Here is a 21481-nt window from a genome sequence, read left to right on the forward strand (position 1 = left end):
GTCATCTGTAGTGTGTAGACAGCTGGACTGTGGCTCTGCTGTTTCAACAGAATTTACTTCTAGTTCTACACGTCAACCTGGATGGATGATTCCATCTTCCTGTGTTGGCTCTGAGTCTTCACTGATGGAGTGTGGACCAGTAAAGTCTTATGATTCCACTCTCACACTGAAGATTAACTGTTCAGGTAAAACAATGACTTCAACAATGTAAATGTTTTGTGATCATCAACATGCCTTTAAAACGTACCATGTTTGTGCATGAAGTCCACAATTACAATATACTAATGAGGCATTTAGCAGACCCTAAACGTTAAATGCTCTCATCCAGAGCGATTTACAAGTATGAGATTGGAATAAGCAGAGTAAGCATGAACTGTAGCAGTCAATAACAAGACAAATAATTACATTAGCATATATCTAAACAACATGATATCTAAATAGCATTCTATACATTTGAAACTATAGGAAACCAGGTAAACAATGAGCCTAGCATCTGTCTAAACAACATGCTATCATAACACCACACTGAAAACCCACCTTTTCAGATTTGCATTCCCTACCTAATTCAAATCACCCCATTTTTGTGTTGGCTTAGTTTTTTGTTCAGGTAGAATCAATTTCTATAAAATAATTATATAATAAATACATGTATTGATAATTTAGGTTATACAATGTGTATATGAAATGATGATTTTAGATTAGATATTGCAAAAAGTAATGTTCAAGGCAGGAGTTCTTCTCATCATAGCAAAGCAAATGTTTTTACTATATTACCCTATATATTTTAGGTATTGTAATATCGGACAGGAATGCAAATGCTTAGCGATGAAAGCGGACATAATGCTGTACTTTCCATAAAACTAAGAAATACCATTCAAAAACGATACATCAAAGACATTTGTGTTACTACTGTATGTTTAATCTGTGTATAGAATAAATTGCTGCAGCCAGATTGTCCTCTGGTGTGGGATAACATTTCTTACAGCATTGTTTAAAGATATGCTTGTAGGTTAGATCTCTTCAAATGTTCCTGTGAGCTATGTTTGTCAGCAAGAAGAACCAAAATGTATTTGACCTTCTATTGAAACATCGATGCAGCAACTTGGTGATTACAGCAGTGGTTCCCAAACTGGGGGTCGAGACCAATGGAGGTCCCCAAAATAATGTGGGGGGGTCTCCAGATGATTAGCTTAATGTGCAACATTGTTTTCTCATTCACAGTAAACAAACCAACATACAGTATAAGTGTATGCAGGGTATCTGCACATTTCTAAAGTTACAATTTAAGGACTTTTAAGACCTTCTTAATACCAAATTGGCCAACTTGTCAAAAATGATGCAGGAAAGAGGCAAACATTGTGAAAATAGCCGATCTACAAGCTCACAACGCCTCGCAGTGCGAGGCGTTTTGAGATTGTAGTTTGACTATTTTCACAATATGTATCTGTGGAACCAAGTCTACATCTAATATGCCTACAATTCCAAGTGCTTGTCAGGGTGGGGGGGGTCCCCAGTTAAAATATGATTATTTCTGGGTGTCGTGGCCTGAAAAGTTTGGGAAACATTGGATTACAGTGATGCTGGCCTACTGCATGTACTACACCTTCCTGTCTTTATCCAAAGGTGCCCCCGTAGACTACTCAGGGCAGTGTCCAACTTCCATTCTGAAACTGTTTGAGGACCACATCGCTGTCCTGGTTGTGTGGGTCAAGGGGTTCGGGGGCGGCAGGGTTGTCACAGTTCCCATCAGTCACTGTAACTGTTTTTCCATGGAGATGGCCTGCTTGAGGGAACACCTCAAAATCTCTCTAACCTGCAGCTTTTCAAGCCACTGGGTCAAATGTCCTTTGGGCTTTTTAAAATGTTTGTGAAGCAGGTCAGAGATGTGTGATTGAACAGGAAGTTGTACAGGTGGAAATACTTCAGAGCCCACCCCACCTTCAACAGCTCTCGTCTGGTCATGCAGTTAGTTCCCCAACTTCGTCTTGGCATGGTTCAGGGAACAGCTGTAGTATGTGACCATCTCTTTCTCCACTCTTGTCCTGAGACAGCACTGTGTCCAGGCCCCCTTCACTGGCCTCTGTTGCCATGATGAACGGCATATTCAGGTTAGGCTAGGCCAGGACCAAGGTTCCAGCTCCTTTAGCTCCTCCCGTACCTGATGAAAGGTGGTGTGCCATGCCTCAATCCAAAGGAATGCCTTTCCTTATGTGTCAGCTCATTTAAGGAGCTGGTGATCACTATAAAGTCCCGTACAAACCACATAACCGGTCCTGGGTTCCAGATGGTGGTTGAGTGGCATATGTGTTTCCTGTTCCAGTTCAGTTTCCCATAGTTTTGTTTTATGGGTTTGGCGGCAGGATTGAACTGAAAACCAATATTACACCTTCATATCATGTTTCCAGTTTAGAGCCAACAAAATGAACCAGAACAAGGAAACAGGTATGACATCTTCTGTAAACCTGGGACTATAGTTATGCAGAGAGCCAATAAGATGTCAGGCCCAGGGAGCTGTGCAGCTGTCTGATGTTCTGAGCACTGACCAGTCTTTTATGGCAGCAACCTGTCATTGTACCAATGTAACGATCAATGGTGTATCTATTTTGAAAGATATTTCTTAGTTTTATGAAAAGTGCAGCATTATGTTCTGTCCCCTTTCATCACCAAGCATCCTCATTCCTGTCCAATGGACACCCAGGGACCTTACAATATTTAGGTTGATTTAGTAAAAACATTTACTTTGTTGATGAGAAGAACTCATGCCTTTGCAATTACTTTAAAGTCAATTTGCATAATGTATCTGCAATTTATATCTATAATATTATAATCTAAAATAATTTCATACACACATTTTATAACCTAAAACTAATTATGAATACTTTTTTTTATTTTATAATTATTTTATAGAAATTGATTATACAAGAAAAATCACCTTAAAGTTTGGTATTGATTGCTCATAACAAATAGTGTTTAAGTCATAATAAATGATACAGAAATCATTGTTTTAGCTTTATTAGCTTATTGCATGGTCAAATAATATAGTCTCTATAGTGATCAGTTATACAGGAATAGAATTTTTTGTAAAAAATAAATGCTTGGAATAATATTGAACAGAAACAAACCATGTGTTTGCTTTGAGTCATTACATATTCATAAAGTATGCTAATTAACCATAATTCTAATGCCAAATGGATACACAGTTATGTCCTTACACCAGAGTGAGATACAATATTCACTCACTTACCACAGAACCACCAAAATGCAAGTTGTATGGCCTCTACTCGTTATTTATGCTGATTTATTCAAATATTCAAATAGTCCAATTAAATATGCACAATACAAAAATGTACTGTACATTACAGAAATGGATTCTAAAGGAAAAATCACTTAAGGATCAACTGAGTTGATACAGTTTTGGTACACCCTTTTATCAAATTGTTATAGGATTTGCCCTGTCTAGAAGAGACGCAGACAGCTGTGTAAAGCTTGATTTGTGCTTCGCCGCATGACAGTGTTGCTGCGTATCGAAAATATCAGACCTACAAGCTCACAACGCGACACGTTGCGACACGTTGTGAACTTGTAGGTTTGATTGTTTCAACGTGTGACACCATCGTAGGACAAATAGGCGGAACTATCAGATAACTGCAGTGCACAGCAGTGCAGGCTGTCGGGAATTAAACCAGACTGACATTAAGTCTGTCAGATCATGATAAAAACGGTAAAATTATTATGATAGTTTGTAAAGGGTGTAAACTAAGTATTGCAATGTTGTGTTACTTTATACAAATGATAATATTATTAATAATAGGCTTAAATGATAAAATAGCCTCATAACAGCATTTTCCCAGTCGGCCACGTTGGCCGGTGATGTTTATAATTAACAATTAAACATTGTATTGGTCATTGGCCGGTATATACCAGCTAACGGAAACCTTGATCGCATTATGATGCAACATGTACATAGTGGAATTAAAACATTAGTAAAAGAACATACAACATGAACCCACTTTGCTTGCAGTGATGCAAAACCCCTGCAGCACAACAATGCTAGTGGTGGAGGAGAAGCTTCAACCAGCTTATTGCTGCTCAGGTGGTCAGACTTGAGCGCAGGGTGTAGTTAGGGGTGAAGTGTCTTGCTTGTGGACTAACAGTATGGGACACTGTTTAATTAATTTTCTTCTAAATAATCTCTCCCTCTCCCTCCTACTCTTTCTTCAGAGTCTGTGAGGTTGGTGAATGGGACTAGTTTGTGTTCAGGCAGAGTGGAGGTGAAGTCTAATCAGTCGTGGGTCTCAGTGTATGAAGGTGACTTTGACCAGCAGGATGCAGAGGTGGTCTGTAGAGAGCTTGGCTGTGGGGGGCATTCAGTCCTCCATGGGGCGCTCTATGGAGAAGTTGACACTCCAATGTGGACCGAAGAGTTCCAGTGTGAAGGCAACGAGTCTGTTCTCCTAGACTGTGAAACCTCAAACTCAACTAGAAACACCAGCTCACCTGACAAGACAGTTGGACTCACCTGCTCGGGTAAAAGACAAACTATACTTTTGGTTTGGATTCATATTTTATTATAATAAAAGTATTTGTACTCTCTTTATGTTTACTCTCTTGACTCTTTACAGTGGTTGATGATGTCAGGTTGATGGGAGGAACCAGTAACTGTACTGGTACACTGGAGATGAAACACCAGGGAGAGTGGAGACCAGTGGATGGTGGGTTTCACTGGAACCTGAAGTCATCATCTGTAGTGTGTAGACAGCTGGACTGTGGCTCTGCTGTTTCAACAGAAAGGAGTTCTTGGTTTACACATGAACCTGTTTGGAGGATTACACCTTACTGTGCTGGTTCTGAGTCTTCACTGAGTGACTGTGTCATAATGGAGACTTCTCATATCACACGGAAAGGTTTGATTACAGGCAGACCCACAGTGATCTGCTCAGGTAACTCAACAATTACTTAAACAACGACACCAATATTTTAAGTGTCTCGTTTAGTCTGTTTTATTCCGTCCGTCCGTCCGTCCATAGACTCATATATTGCTTTCTCCATCTCTTTGTGTATGTGTCTTCCTGTCCATCCGTCACTCTATCAGTGTGCATGTGTTTGTCGGGACTCTCGGAGACTTTTGCTCTGCTGTAAGCTCTTGAGGGAGATCTTATGATGATGATGATGACAATGATAATGATTATCTTTGTTTTCAGTTGGTTCTGTTGCTTTCCTCTGTGTGTTTAGGAGTTCTGTAAAACAATTTGAATCTGATGTTTTTAGATTTCCTTTGCATCCATAATGTGCTCATGTACTTCTCTCTCTGTCTCTCTGTCTCTCTGTCTGTCTGTCTGTCTGTCTGTCTGTCTGTCTGTCTGTCTGTCTGTCTGTCTGTCTGTCTGTCTCTCTCTATCTCTCTCTTCAGAGTCTGTGAGGTTGGTGAATGGGACTAGTTTGTGTTCAGGCAGAGTGGAGGTGAAGTCTAATCAGTCGTGGGTCTCAGTGTGTGAAAGTAAATTTGATCAGCAGGATGCAGAGGTGGTCTGTAGGGAGCTTGGCTGTGGGGCTCCTTCAGTCTTTAAGGGGGCGCTCTATGGAGAAGTCAAGGCTCCAATGTGGACCGAAGAGTTCCAATGTGCAGGTAATGAGACTGCTATCCTGAACTGTAAAACCTCAAACTCAACTAGAAACACCAGACCACCTGACAAGACTGTTGGACTCACCTGCTCAGGTAAAAGACAAGTTACACTGGTTTGCATTATTATTTCAGAATTAAAGTAATATTCATTGTTACTGTTAATTGTCTTGTCTCTGTACAGAGTCTGGTGATGTCAGGTTGGTGAGAGGAACCAGTAACTGTACTGGTATATTGGAGATGAAACACCTGGGAGAATGGAGACCAGTGGATGGTTGGTCTGACTGGAATCAGACCTCCTCATCTGTAGTGTGTAGACAGCTGGACTGTGGCTCTGCTGTTTCAACAGAAAGGAGTTCTGGTTCAACACATAAACCGGCTTGGAGGATTACATCTTCCTGTGTTGGGTCTGAGTCTTCACTGAGGGAGTGTGGAACAAAGATGTCTGCTACTTCCTTCTACATACTGGAGGTCATCTGTTCAGGTAACAAACTTCTTCAACTACAGTCATATTCACAGTGTCTTACACAGCTGCGGGAAACACTGCCATCTGATCAATGGAGCCATCTGCGCAATGTCCCCCCCCCCCCCCCCCCCCCGTCTGCTTTGTAGAGAAGAAATTGCCTTGACTTGAACTGCTGCATATTGATAAGCTAACGTACCTGTCTAGGACAATATGTGTTTACCACTGTATATACTGTAGTTGTTATTATTGTATTATTATTTATTCTCTTACTTAATATAGTATTAAGTCTAAGACGTTTGCACAAGTTAGTTACAAATAAAACCCTCTTGATTCTTTATTCTTGAATGATTCTTGTGTAAATAACAGGTCTGGTTTATTATTAAGCAACATGTTATGTTCTGATAGGGCACTATGCCCTAGTAGTATGTTTAATGTGTAATAATACAATGTAACGTGCACACAATAGATGATGTCTCTGGTCTTGTATTTTTCCCCATTTAATGTTATTGGTTATGTTTTTATCATCAGCCAGTGTATGATGTGACATTATCTCTCTCTCTCTCTCTCTCTCTCTCTCTCTCTCTCTCTCTCTCTCTCTCTCTCTCTCTCTCTCTCTCTCTCTCTCTCTCTCTCTCTCTCTCTCTCTCTCTCTCTCCCCCTCCCTTCAGAGTCTGTGAAGTTGGTGAATGGGACTAGTTTGTGTTCAGGCAGAATGGAGGTGAAGTCTAATCAGTCGTGGGTCTCGGTGTATGTAGGTGATTTTGACCAGCAGGATGCAAAGGTGGTCTGTAGGCAGCTTGGCTGTGGGATTGCTTCAGTCTTCCAGGAGGGACTCTATGGAGAAGTGAACGCGCCGATGTGGACAAAAGAGTTCCAGTGTGAAGGTAATGAGTCTGTTCTCCTGGACTGTGGAACCTCAAACTCAACTAGAAACACCAGCTCACCTTACAAAACTGTTGGACTCAACTGCTCAGGTAAAATACAGACTACACTTTTGGGTTGGATTATTATTTAATTAGGAAAACAATATTAATTGTTACTGTTTATTCTCTTGTCTCTGTACAGAGTATGTTGATGTCAGGTTGGTGGGAGGAACCAGTAACTGTATTGGTATACTGGAGATGAAACACCAGGGAGAGTGGAGACCAGTGGATGGTTGGTCTGACTGGAACGTGAAGTCATCATCTGTAGTGTGCAGACAGCTGGACTGTGGCTCTGCTGTTTCAAGAGAATGGACTTCTGGTTCTACACATGAACTTGTTTGGTGGATTTCATCTTCCTGTGTTGGGTCTGAATCTTCACTAAGGGAGTGTGGAACAAAGGAGTCTGGTAATTCCACTGCCAGACTGGAAGTCATATGTTCAGGTACAGCTTTTATCTATCCACCATCCGTACGTCCGTACGTCGCCAGAGACCATTTTTGGCACTGTACATTTCTTGAAATAGCAAGAAACATTGAAAATATTGTAAACATAGCTTACTCTACATACACTGTTTGAAGGTCTTAAGAATTACCAAGTAAATGTCTGTGTTGTTTGCAAATTCATTCCAGTTTTAGGATAAATAGAGAGGCTAAATAAATGTTTGTGTTCAAGTGGCTCGGTCAGTAGCTCTTGGCTTTGGACCGAAACTTTCTGGATTCTATCCCGGGCATTGCCAACTCAGCATATGAGTAACACACATACAATATGCTATCTAAACAACATTTGTTTTGGTTAGAGAGATGCCTGTGATTTACGTGTTTCAAATAATGTGATATCTCTCTCTTTACATTAATCAATTTTTCTCTATTATAAATCAGTTGTTTCAGCCAATTACCTGTCTTGTTACAGAGCTGCTGTTTAAGCCAATCGTCACCTTCGTAAACTCCATAAACGGGGTTTCTGAGGGCCAGCATCAGAGGCTGCACGTGATAGAGGGTTCCAGCTTCACCATCAGATGCTCCGTCCAACCACAGTACCCAGGAGGCTCCTTCCACCTCACCTTCACTGGATCCAACACAACACACACCTACACCCAGCCAGCTGTCAATCACTCTGACAACGTCCTGCTTCCTGCAGCAAACCTCACTGGATTCAACACAACACACAACCCCACTGAATCCAACACAACACACAACCCCACTGAATCCAACACAACACACAACCCCACTGAATCCAACACAACACACAACCCCACTGAATCCAACACAACCCACAACCCCACTGAATCCAACACAACACACAACCCCACTGAATCCAACACAACACACAACCCCACTGAATCCAACACAACACACAACCCCACTGAACCCAACACAACACACAACCCCACTGAATCCAACACAACACATAACCACACTGAACCCAACACAACAGACAACCTCACTGAACCCAACACAACAGACAACCTCACTGAACCCAACACAACACACAACCACACTGAATCCAACACAACACACAACCCCACTGAACCCAACACAACAGACAACCTCACTGAATCCAACACAACAGACAACTTTACTGCATCCAACACAACACAAAACTACACCCAGCCAGCTGTCAATCACTCTGACAACTTCATGTTTGCCAACTTCCTGTTTCCTGCAGCAAACCACACCCACAATGGAAACTACAGCTGTGCTTATCACATCTATGTTTATAATCATAACTTCTCCTCTAGGAGCCAGGTCCTCTCTCTCACTTTCACAGGTATGTGCTTTTCAAGTCACAATATGAAACTCAATTTTATATGACAAGCACAATTAAATATGACATGAATTCAGTAATGTTTAACAAAGTCTATTAAATACAAATACACTTTAAAACATGTTTTAGCTGTTTAAATTAGCTGCTCTTTAAATTATGTTTGATGTTCATATTTCTCTCACAGCTTCTCATCTGACATCTAACATTATGAAATGTACAGTCACAGTGCTGCTGATATTGATCATAATAATCAGTGGCCTCTATCATCTCTGGAGGGTAATTAAACATTTTTAATTAATGCAGGACTGTATGAAGTAGTTACACTGTTTGTATTTAAGAGAGACACATCTGATTTAGTAAATTCAAGTTGGGTTCTGCTGTGTTTCTCCAGGTCATCAGAGGGCGTCGTGCAGGAGCGCAGATCACTGAGATGGTTTATTATAATGTAGGACGGGAGAACGTTGAGATAGTTTATTATAATGTTGCTGGTTCTGATGCTGAAGCTGCTGGACCCAGTGAAGAGACAGACTACCACCAGTATGAGGAGGTGGGTGTACAAGGAGGTGCTGAAGCGGCTGGACCCAGTGAAGAGACAGAATACCACCAGTATGAAGATATAGACCTCCAAAGAGGTGCTGAAGTGGCTGGAAGAGGCAGGAGACCACCTGTGTATGAGGTAGATCTCTAAAGGCCAATTTATGCTCGGAGTGACAAGTGTCGAACAACGCGTCACACTATACGTGTCTCTAAACATTCTGAGTCATATGCAATCTGACTCGCCGACACGACAGCTTTGCCACAAAAGGTAAACAAGGAAGTGAATGTGGTCTCGTGCATCTTCCCAACCAATCAGAGTACGCAATGTTTCATTAAGCAACTGCAACCGTTACTTGTTTCAGGTACAGCCAACATCATAGAAGGAGTTCTCTCTCTGCGACACATTCTTTGTCGTTTTGACATGTCGTAGCTCGACGAGTCGGTCGACACTTGACGCTCAAAGCATGCATTGGCCTTAATGAGTTCATGTCACATCCATCACCTAATGTAACTGTCCATCACCTCAGTCAAGGTTTGGACATTTACACTGAACACACAGTACAATGTACTGGAAAGATCAAGTGATGTTTGGAAGAGGCTGAAGAACATTTTTCAGTGAAAACATAGCTGCGGACACAAGTCAGACGACAATGACACCTACAGAGAACAAGAGACCAGAGGTCATCACTGCTCTGTCTTTGAAGATCAGATTGGACCTTGTCTGGGTCCACCCTCATTAAGTCATTAGAACTATCTGTAATGCAGTTATCAATAGATCAATGGTTCTCAACCTTTTTCTGGATCAGGGCCCACTTGAAAATATTGAATTTGTCTGCGGCCCACCCATCTGACCACTTAACATGGCGGCCGAATGGCCGGCCGTGTGTGTCTTCTGAGCATGTTTGTTTATAAGGATCCATCAATCGATTGTGTTCTGGCATGGATCAATGGAACTAACTTAGTTAGAACTTTAAGTACCTATTTATGTGTATCACAATAAAAACACATTTTCCAGGCCAACTTGCAATATCCTTACGGCCCACCAGTGGGCCCCGACCCACAGGTTGGGAGTCGCTGCAATAAATGGATCTATTGATCCTACGGTGTCTCACCCCCTCATTATGTTTCATCAAGTAATTATAACTTTAAGTAAATAGTTATCAGTAAATATAGCTATTGGTCCTACTGTACACAACACATACCTATGCAGCTCATGTGTTTGTGTCATTGTTAATGTGTCACTCAGGTCATAGATTGTCACACAGACAATCTCTCTATCTCAGAGTCTGAGATAGAGAAGTATTGATCTCTGGTATAGATCTGGTTGTGTTGTAACAGTTGTTTATATGTTTATATAATATGTCTTTTGTTAATATATGATACATAGATATTTTCACTATACACTTCTTATTTTTCAATGTTACATAACATTGTAACATTATCAATTTATTGTCAATATACAGTCATAACTATAATTAGTTTTGCTTGGTTCCTATTTTATAAACAAGCTTGTTATGAGCAGTGAAACGTATTGTATATAGTTATAGTACAGATTTTGTATTATTATGTTTTGGATGATTTATGATCTCTTAGTATATAATACTTATTTCCATGTTGTTGTATGTACTATGACAGTGATTTTTCCATTCGGTTCCACGTGTGCACTCTCCGAGTTGCAGGCCCCAAAAGGGTCGATTTGGACCGCCGGGGGTCCCCGGACCCGACGTTGAGAAACAGTGTACTAATACTATGTACTGTAACTTCATTCATGTTGACTGTTGTCGGTTTGATGTTGAACTGAAAGTTGGTATTGGTCCATTATGGATGAGCCTAGGATAAATCCAACCATTCAGACCATTATGAGCCTATAGGATCCATCCAACCATTCAGACCATTATGGATGAGCCAATAGGATCCATCCAAACATTCAGACCATTATGGATGAGCCTATAGGATCCATCCTACCATTCAAAGACCATTGTGTGTTTTCAAAGCAGATGGACCTGAATGCTTCTTAATGAATGTGCATTTGACTATATATTTGTCTGACAGCACTGTTCAACACTTAGATTCATACAATAATGTTATGTTTGATCTTTAGTCTTATAACTCAAAATAACTCAATAAAGATGAAATTGCTTGAGGAAAATGAAGTGTTCCATCTCCTAAATGTGTTGTGTGTAGTATGGGAAGTTGTCATTGGTTACCATGTACACAAACAAATCCAACAGGTTGCCATGGTTTCATAACAACAGCAGGAGACTGACAGAACATTTCCAACAATCATGTGATGAAAGCTGATCACTGATCAATGAATGTGTCAATCTACTCTGCTGGATTATATTGGATAAACATACTGTGTTGAGGGCATCTGATAGCTAGCCTTGGACACATTTGATCTTTATCAGTCTATATTTGAGTGTATTTCACTCTGACTCCTGGAGACTTCACCATAGCTGTAGGTTTAAACAGACATTTTAACATAATGATCATGGTCCAAAGTGACAGCTATGTTTTGTGCTCAAGTTACTTTGGCACATCTTGGGGACCAAGAGCCCTTTCTATAATATAGTCAGCAGAATGTGGGTTTAAATGGTAGTACTGTACATATCGTTTTAAGATAGTTCTTCGCAAACTTTGTTCATAACAAGGACCTCCACATCAATATGTATTTAATCTGACTCAATTTTGCGGCAGCGACCCCATACAAGATTTGTATTTTTAAAATGTTTCAAAGATATTCAAATGTTTGAATATCTTTTTCAAGGCTTTTTGAAAATAGCAGCATATACAATAATATACAAGCTCACAACGTGTCACATCGCAACACGTTGTGAGCTTGTAGATCAACTATTTTCAAATAGCCAATGTATGTAGAGTTAAAGTGGTTAAACTGAATTTGAAGCTACATCAGCTAATTTAGCTGGGGACCCCCTGGAGCCCCCTTCAAGGACCCCTTGGGGTCCCCGGACCCCACTTTGAGAACCACCGTTTTAAAACATCTGAGATCTGTTTTGATCACTGAACATTTTTGTCAGCTTTGAATCTAGTCCATTTACATGTTATTAATTTTGCTAACACTTTCATAAGTTAAACAGAAACACTTTATTCCTCCAAGTAGGCCTACAATCAAATGAAGGGAATGGGAGTACAAACACTATACTAGAAAAGGTCTTGGGTCCACTGGTCGGACTGGTCTGTGGGTTCCTGTGGGACGTCAGTTTCCTGACGTCAATTCCGGGTCTGTCGTCATCTGGCAGTGATCAGCATCATTCATAGGATAACGGACAGCGCCGTCTAGTGGAAAACCACTGAAAACACAAATCTCGTCGATCTCGTCAGTGGCCTTGGCAGAATCAGGCAAAGAGTTAAGGGGTTAACCACTTTACCTATTCTGGGGGCATACATTCAGTGAAAACAGCAGACCTACTGTACAATGTGTCACATTGTGAGCTTAAATGTCTAAATTGTAACTAGATAGATAGAAAGAGAAAGAAAGAAAGAAATAAAGAAAGAAAAAGAAACAATCCCATCTCTCTCTGTCTCTCTCTGCTGGTCACAAAGCAAGTCCATCTGTCTTTCTCTCTCTGCCAGTGACAATGCAAAGCTTCAAAACCTATTAGTGAAAATGATCTCCTTGTAAGGAATCAGTGGAGCATTAACGATATCTTTACCACAACATTAATTTCAGCTGGTGACATATTAATTTCTGCAGGAGTCAAAGGCTCTGTCTGAATTATTAAATGTCGTCCTTCTCCTGCCAACTGAACAGGACCGTTGGTGCTGACAATGGGGGGAAAACGAATGTTATGGACATTCACTTGACACAGAGTCCATTATCTTTTCATGAGGTGACATTATTTCATGCCAAATTACTTAAAAGGCGTGTGTGTGTGTGTGTGTGTGTGTGTGTGTGTGTGTGTGTGTGTGTGTGTGTGTGTGTGTGTGTGTGTGTGTGTGTGTGTGTGTGTTTGTTTGTATATTACAATAATTGAGGTTCAGACATCCCCACAAGTATAGTACAATTGGATAAATAGATGTTTTTAGGACCATTGTCCTGGTCCTAACAAGAAATTGTGCACCGAAAAATAAGCACTACTAAAGTTGGCTATTTCCTAATTGAAGGCCACAACAGAGTATGTTTAACTGCTTAAGTTGGGACAAAGAGGCTTGAGGCATCTAATTATTAACTGACCATTAGAAGAATGACTCCCGCTGCTGTGTGTGTGTGATGTGACCAGTGGTGGAAAATGTACTCACATTTCTTACTTACGTAAAAGTATCAATACTGCATTGTAGAAATACTCTGTTACAAGTAAAAGTCCGGAATTCGAAATTTACTTGAGTAAAAGTTAAAGTAAAAACAGTATTGGTATCAAAATGTACTTAAAGTACCAACAGTAAAACTACTAAAATGTTTGAAAATAGCAGATCTACAAGCTCACAACGCGCCGCAATGCGACGCGTTGTGAGCTTGTAGATCTGCTATTTTCAAATAGCCTAGGTATAAAAACGGGCTAAACTTGTTAATGTATGTTTTATAATGTAATAATTTATATCTGCAGAGTAACTAGTAACTAAAGTTTTCAAATAATTGTAGTGGAGCAAAAGTACAAGTATTTGCCTCTGAGATGTAGTGGAGTAGAAGTAAAAGTATAGACAATTGGAAATACTCTAGTAAAGTAAAAAAAACACCTCAACATTGTACTTAAGTACAGTACTTGAGTACATGTACTTAGTTACTTTACACCACTGGATGTGACACAGAGAGGTTATGAATGGACTGTCCGGAGGTTGATTCAGGTGGATTGCACTCATTTGTCCTCTTACCATTTTAAGAGGACAAATACTCTTAACCATTTGCAAACTTAGGACCAAGTTCTGTGAGACTGGTGAAGTCAACAAGGAAGACAACAACCCAAGACCCCTTGCTTCACTGAGGAACCATAGATTTACAGGCCAGATTTGCACAACGGAACCGAAGACAGATCTCAAAGTTGCAGGGCCCATGCTCAGCTGCCAGTCACACCTGTGACTGGCACACACCTGCCTGCAAATGGTACCAGGGCTGACATCAAATAATGCGTAATCTGCGTAACGGAACACCAGCTTCCCTTGCCCTATTGCACGGGCCTTATCCTGAAGGGACAAATGTGGCATCTTTCCATGGGGGCAGTGTTGCTGCTTGGAGCATACACACTCCAACTCAACAAAGGTGCAGAACCCATGTTCAGGTGCCAGTCACTCACCTGTGAGGCAGTCACACACCTGTGACTACTGGCACACACCTCTCAACAGGTGTGTGCTGGCAGGTTACTCAAAACATGAGCGATTACCAACAGAAGCATATTGGGTGATTTTGGCAAATCTTTTGGAGGCGCTACCCACACGTTTAGCTGTGTTGCTCATTCCACGAATGCCCGATCCTTATCCTTACAAGCTGTACCTCCTTGTAAAGGTGACTAATCAACGATAAAAATGATAGAAAACACAATACCAATTGGTATTATTAAAGGGGAGATATTATTGACCGAAGTTAAGTTTCCGAACTTTTTTTTAGCAGTTTATATATACACTATTGATACATAAAAATGTCCTTTATGAATGCCACCAAAGGTCAAAAAGCAATAATTCACTAGAGAATGAGGGCTGCGTCTTGGCAGGACAGAGTGAAGTAATATTAGTATTATGTACACATAGGGGGAGGGGGTGGCACTCTTCTTCATTACGTTCATCGTTGCTTTATGTAAAAATGTTTAAGAAGTCAAACTCTTTCCCTGCAAAACACCACATCCATTGTTCATTTAGTAATGCTGCTTTTGATCTACAGTTAGGGTTTTAATCTTTTCACTGGAGCATTTCTTTTATATAATCCTTCACAACTAACTCAATTAATGTTGACCACTAACTAAATTAAAAGGAATCAAACTATAATAAACTACAACTATAATCAATTACAACAAAAATACTCAACGCTCGTATGACCTAGAATCTCACACCAGACAAATACCAATAAAACCAATACAAATGTCAAACTATAATTAGTCCCAGAGTCTTTCAGTGGACAAATTACTATGTAGCCTACTGTACATTAATGAGAGAGATGACATTTTTTATTTGATTTAGCTGGAACCTTGGGAGAGAGAGGGAAATATTAATAATATATTATTACTACATTGTATTACAGTCATGCTTACAGTGTGCATTGAAATGATGACCATACTTGTGTCTGTAGTATTTCAATTTCTAGGTCCATCTTTCTGATCTTCCTCCTTTTCATCTCTACATCCAGTGCCAGCATTTTCTACTCCTTCTCAATTATCTTCTCCTCCTCAATTTGGACATCAACCAACTTGCTTTCTCAAATTAATGGCATATAGACTTCTGACAGTCTCTGAAGTCTGTTAAACATATAAATTAGCACAGCAGCAGGAATTGTGCATTGGGGGTGAATGTCCTTGAGTTAATACTCACTGCATTGCCAGGCTGGCTCTCAGGCTGGCTCTGTCCATCTTCTGCAAGTTGGTTCCTGTGAGGAAATTATATTTTCTATGACAACCACATCACTGACTTCTCAGCCAATATGGACTAAATTAGTAGGCCTATTTATTGTACATATGATTGACATGATACCTCCACCACCGACACAGTCTCCTCATCATCTGCCTCGGCCTCCTCTTTCTAGCCACACATATTATTTTTCCCACTCAATTCTGTACTTCTGCTTTCTCTTTAGTTTTTTCTTTCTTTGGCGGAGGAGGAAGAAAGTTTACTTCTTCTGACTCTGAGCCGGTCGATTTCTCGCTGTCATCCATGTTTCGTTGTGTTGTTGTGGTTTGAATGGGAAGGCGAGGAGAAGCTTATAGGCAGCAGAGCCAATCACCATGAAGTATCGTATCTTAGAAACCAAAAACTGCTTCTCATTGGTCCTGTCATGAGTACCGACAATGAGCTGAGCCTAGCGTATTTCCAGACGCAAGGTTCCACTGTCCTGCTGGGGGCTGGGGGCCTACCACGGATTTGCCTGGCCTTACTCATAAAGACATCCTGCGTCCGCCACTGCCTGTAACAGGTCAAAACGGAACACATCTTTTAGTTTCCAAAAAAAGAACGATTCCGTATTTTACGGGACGGTTGGTAACTGTGTGTGTGTGTGTGTGTGTGTGTGTGTGTGTGTGTGTGTGTGTGTGTGTGTGTGTGTGTGTGTGTGTGTGTGTGTGTGTGTGTGTGCGTGTGTGTGTGTGAGACTATTACAGGACTCTAAATTGTTCTATTCCAGTAGAAATTACTGTTTTAAAGGTGGAACTCTATTACATCCAATTGTCTGCTATTTCTCCCTCTCTCTCACATACAGACAAATGCACCCCCCCACGCGCACACACAGAGATGATACATTGATGGAGTCTCTTGTGCACAATAGAATATAAGGCACCAAACTTGATCACAAATAGGCCTAATATACTACTTCAAATACTCATCTACATATCAATGATTCAGGCAATTTGCAGTACAACAGATTTATTCATACGTTCAAGTTCACAACATCAAAACAGGCCTCTTATTAACATGTATGTTGTGCCTGTTCAAACTCTGTACAAACATACACATGAAGAAACACAGGTATTTTAACGTGTCTGTACAAAATGGGGTGGGGTCTGAAGTGAGGAGGATGGGGTGTTGTATGTGGCGTTAGCCGCATGCCTTTTTTTGAACCCCCCACCACCAGACCTCCCAGGAGCATGTTTGAGATAGTCTCCTATGATAGCCGTGATGTCGCTCGCAGTCGCCGTTCTGTCCCACCGGTTCACTGCCTCTGAAATTGTAAATAATTAACACACCGTCAGAAATGCAAAACATCACTTTAAAAAAAAAAGATATATCATAATAACCATTGTAATTACCTATAACAGCAGGGAAGAGAGCCGTGGGACCAAACGCCATCTTCATCCCCGTCCCCCTCATGTTCATGCCCGCCATCCAACTATTAGTGAAATAATCCAGCCTGAGTCTACAGACATTAGGGCCAGACAACAAAGACAGCAGCATCCGCTTTGTAACCCCAAGGCTACGCAAAGTGTGTTACATACAGTATGCCAGCATCAATTAAAGGTTATGGCCCATGTTGGTGGTCTGGATAAAGGAGCTGGCTGAACTTGGCATCAGTCCTCAGCTCATGGACACCTATGGACAGGAAGGATTGTACGTTACCTGATCTTGCTACATTTTCAACACAACGCTCACATACATGGATTTTTTTCAGGAAGGCCTTGGCAGGTGCATCACAAAGAAATGCCCTCACCCTGAATGTGTGCACTGTGTCTTTGTGTGTAATGCCACTGTTCTGGAGATCTTTAAGCTCTGCCAAAAAGTCCATGTCACGGTGTGAGTCAGGTGTGTGTAGGACCCAAATGCAGGATGAGAGGCAGAGGCAGGGAAAGTCCAGGTACAGGCAAAGTTGTGCTTTGTTGCTTTGTTTTAATTGTTGTTGTTTTTTTGTCAGAAAAAGCAGACCTCTTTGTTAACACTGCTTGACACAATGTTCCTTTTCATTGTCTGTTTTTTTTTTTTAGATTTGTAAAAAAAAAACTAAAGAAAACACTTGAAGCAGTCAGAACACACGAGGAAAACACACCGGGAAACTAACCTGGGAAAACTAGGGGATCTAAATAAAAGGAATCAAGGAATCTGGTTAAAAATACTCACATGCAACATTTAAACAACAAACTAGCCAGGAACTGAAAAAACAGGGGGGTATTAAGTAACAGGACACAGGTGAAACGAACTGGCAATCAACACAGGGATAGGCTAGAACTAAAAGGACACAGGTGTAAGACATAGGTTAATCAGAGGACTGGTGAGACAAGACAGGTAACAGAAGCAGAGGAAACCAGGAGACACTAGAACATTGCTGCAACATAAAGGTACACAGGTGTAAAGTTTAAAACTATAACTTCAACTAAGAAACAAGGAATACACAATACTTCAACACAAACTAAAACTAGGAACGAGGAACACTAGAAAACACAACAGGAATACAGAAAGGACACGGAATGTGACAGTCCAAAAGATAGTCCCAACAGGATTTGGCTTTCCTTTACCACAATAAAGTGCTACCATGAATGGTTCCGAGTATTGGAACTGTCCTAGTATTGGCCACAACTGAGTCCCTTCAATATTGAAAGACAGTTCAATGTCTCCTGTGAATTCAGGACATACCAACGCATATCGTTTAACGCCTTGTTCAACACCATAATAAATATAGTGGCCATTGCATATTTTCTTAACTTGCATTTTCCGAGGGGTAGCAAGAACTGTCCGTTTCTCTTTATCTTTGGGAAGGTTGTGCCCATACCTTAGAAGAATGGCAAGGAGTGAATTGGCTGCATGGTCAGTTTGCCTTGTTTCTGTGGCCCGGGCCGACACCAGCAGGCCACAGCAGCAGTGGACTGGCACCCATTAATCGGGCCCAACCGGTGCCAGCCCGACCAGCCGCATCGACCCGCCACGCCTCCACCCCTGTTAACAGGTGTACCAAAATATAACATTTCTTCATTCTATTATAACATTTCAACCAGGCCTCTACAGGCCCCAGAGCCTCTACAAGCCCATATAACATTTCAACCAATAACTGACTAAAAGTAAGGAAGGCAGGGGCAGAGGCCCAGCGGACCGACACCAGCCGCCCGGGCCAGCAGAGGGCGAGCCTAATCCAGCCATGGAGATGACAGTGTTGTCCGACACTGCCGGCCCCAATGGACTGGCACCCATGAATCTGGCAAACCAGGTGCCGGCCCGACCAGCCGCATCGACCCACAACGCCTCCGCCCCTGTCATCTCCCTATAAAGTGTTAACAGTGCAACAATTGATTACTGAAAAATAAAATAAAGGTATATAAAGTGCAACAATCAATGCCTACCAACTAGAACATGACTATAATCTAACTACACTGAGGATCCGGTTGGGGAACGCTGCCAAGGGCTATGCCAAGAGCCCTCGTCATGGAAGCTCGGTGCTGAGGTTGAGTGGCCTGAAGCACTTTGAGGGAGGTCATGTGGCATGGCATAGAGAGAAGGTGGGGTGGGTGAGGTGGAGGGTGGTGGAAGGATGCAGGTGGAGGATGGAAGGATGAAGTTGGAGGGTGGAATGATGCAGGTGGAGGGTGGTAATCCATCGGTCGTGGATAGGGCTGGTACATCAGCCGGTGCAGCTGTGGAGCCAATTCCTGTTGCCCCTCCCAGTTAACAATTGTAGTGAGCAGCTGGTATTGGGTTGTATTTATTGAATGGAAACAAGAGAATGCATTCATATTGTGTATGTGTGGTGCCACTGTGGAAGGAAGAGATGGTTAGAAGGTTGTTGGGCTGAAGGGAAAAAGGCGTGGTCGGGGGCATGAGGGGTGAGAAGGGGTGGAGGGACGGATGGGCGGAGGTCGAGTTAAGGGGTGAGGGGTTGGAGGGAGGAGGGGCGAGGGGCATGAGAGGTTGGAGGTGCTGATGTAGGGAGGGCAGGGGGAAGGTTGGTGTAGAGGGGGGAGAGGGATGGTGCGAGGTGGAGGTGATGAGATGGCGGCGGGATGACGTGGTTGGGGGACGAGTGAGTGAGTGAAGGGGAGGAGGGGAGGGATGAGTGGTGGGATGAGGGGCCTGATGGAGGTGGTAGGGAGGAGGGCGAGCGGGGATGAAGGGAGGTAAGGAGGAGGGATGGAGAGGAGTGGGCGGGGGGCCGGGCTGTTTGGGGCACGGACCCTGGGGAATTTGGCATTGGGGCTCGTGGTCGATTGGCGACCTGGTCGAACCGAGATGGGGGTCTGCATCTGGAGCCAAGTGTTTGAATTTCTGGAAAAGAAAACGAGAGAGAGAGAGTCAGCAATTGTGTTAAGGTGACCGGGTATTTTAGCAGCACGGATTATGAAATTGTTTGTGACAGTATTCCAGGTGAGTCGTGAGGAGTGACATGATGGGGAGTGAGGAGGAACGACCTTTGTTGATAATGTTGCCTGTGGTTTGGTTATCTGAGTGGATTAATACAGAGCGGCTGGTCCATTCGGATCCCGAAAGGGAAGCCGCTACTATTTGGGATATAGCTCGTACATGGCGGAGGAATGGCCAGAGTCGCACTAGGGGTCTAGCATCTCCTCAGGCCATTCTGGGCGATTTCATGGGGGAGGAGATTGTTATCTGATTATCTCCTGAACTTATGATGTACCAACTGCAAGGTGTCATTTATTGGTGACTACCTTCTTCAACTCCGGAGCCAGACTCATCACGAAACTCTCATCTTCGTCCTCATGTGGCACTGGATTCCTCAACAAGGCCATCAGCTCATCGTTGTCTGGGGCGGGGGCAGCCCTCCTCCTGTACCTGGTTGACTGATAGCTGTTTGCAGATGCTCTGGGGTTTGTAGATGCTCTGGGGTTTGTAGATGCTCTGGGGCTTGTAGATGCTCTAGGGCGTGTAGAGGCCTGGTTGCGAGCAACCGGCAGATCAGCTGCTTCTTCAGGCTCGTCCGAGCCAGAGGATAGAAGCAGCATTGTCGACTCTCCAGAATCGTCGAGGTTTCCCCTGGAACTGAATACAATTGTATTGGTGTTGTATTGGTGTCTTTTTCCTGATCCTGAGCTTTGTATTGTGGGGGTTATTGATAGAGCTACAGACATAACACTTTCTATGAACTCATTTAAGCAGCCTATAGAAATGATTAACCACTTGAACCCCAGCATCCATATTCTGGTGGGAATAATAGCCAAAAGTAGCCCATCCACAAGCTCACAACAGTTTATTTGTAGGCTGTTTATTATTGGCAAAGAGATTTGGTGTAAAGGGAAAAAGCAGTTCAAGTACAGAGACAATTCGGATCAAATGTAATAAGTCTAGAGGGTTCAAGTGGTTAATGAAAAAGTAAATAATTAAAAGGAAAGTAAAAAGTTACACATTTATACTATTGTGTTGTAATGTTTACCTTCTTGGCGTAACGGTTGGCAGCAGGAAGCAGAGGATCTGGTGGTGTCGGTGCTCCTTGGACACAGCTGCTGCTCCACATCCACTCGGGACATTGCCTCGGACATACACCCTGATGTTTTTCCATTTGGACTTAACCGCCTCCACATCTGAAAAGAGAAAGAAAGTATTATTCATTTACTATTGACTGACAACTAACAGCTTTTATTTTTT

General features: G+C 42.1%; 3 protein-coding genes across 3 annotated transcripts in view; all 3 read left to right on the plus strand.

Annotated features, from left to right (window-relative positions):
• The window catches only part of LOC308090934 (uncharacterized protein), a 187030-nt gene that overhangs the window by 41965 nt on the left and 123584 nt on the right, over nucleotides 1–21481 (plus strand). The gene's annotated exons all lie outside the window — the stretch shown is intronic.
• LOC308090076 (uncharacterized protein) overlaps nucleotides 1–21481 on the plus strand; it is a gene marked incomplete at both ends in the record, with an annotated part of 101807 nt that overhangs the window by 39957 nt on the left and 40369 nt on the right. The window lies entirely within an intron of this gene.
• On the plus strand, nucleotides 59–10404 carry LOC308090364 (scavenger receptor cysteine-rich type 1 protein M130-like). Its single transcript, XM_080435502.1, has 10 exons — nucleotides 59–185; nucleotides 4222–4527; nucleotides 4623–4940; nucleotides 5411–5716; nucleotides 5805–6104; nucleotides 6755–7060; nucleotides 7152–7451; nucleotides 7919–8776; nucleotides 8958–9049; nucleotides 9165–10404. The coding sequence occupies exons 1-10, from the start codon at nucleotides 86–88 to the stop codon at nucleotides 9459–9461; spliced, it is 3183 nt and encodes a 1060-aa protein (XP_080291628.1). The 5' UTR covers nucleotides 59–85; the 3' UTR covers nucleotides 9462–10404.

The sequence above is a fragment of the Gymnoscopelus braueri genome (assembly GCF_963280865.1).
Source record: "Gymnoscopelus braueri genome assembly, chromosome: 8".
NCBI lineage: Eukaryota > Metazoa > Chordata > Actinopteri > Myctophiformes > Myctophidae > Gymnoscopelus > Gymnoscopelus braueri.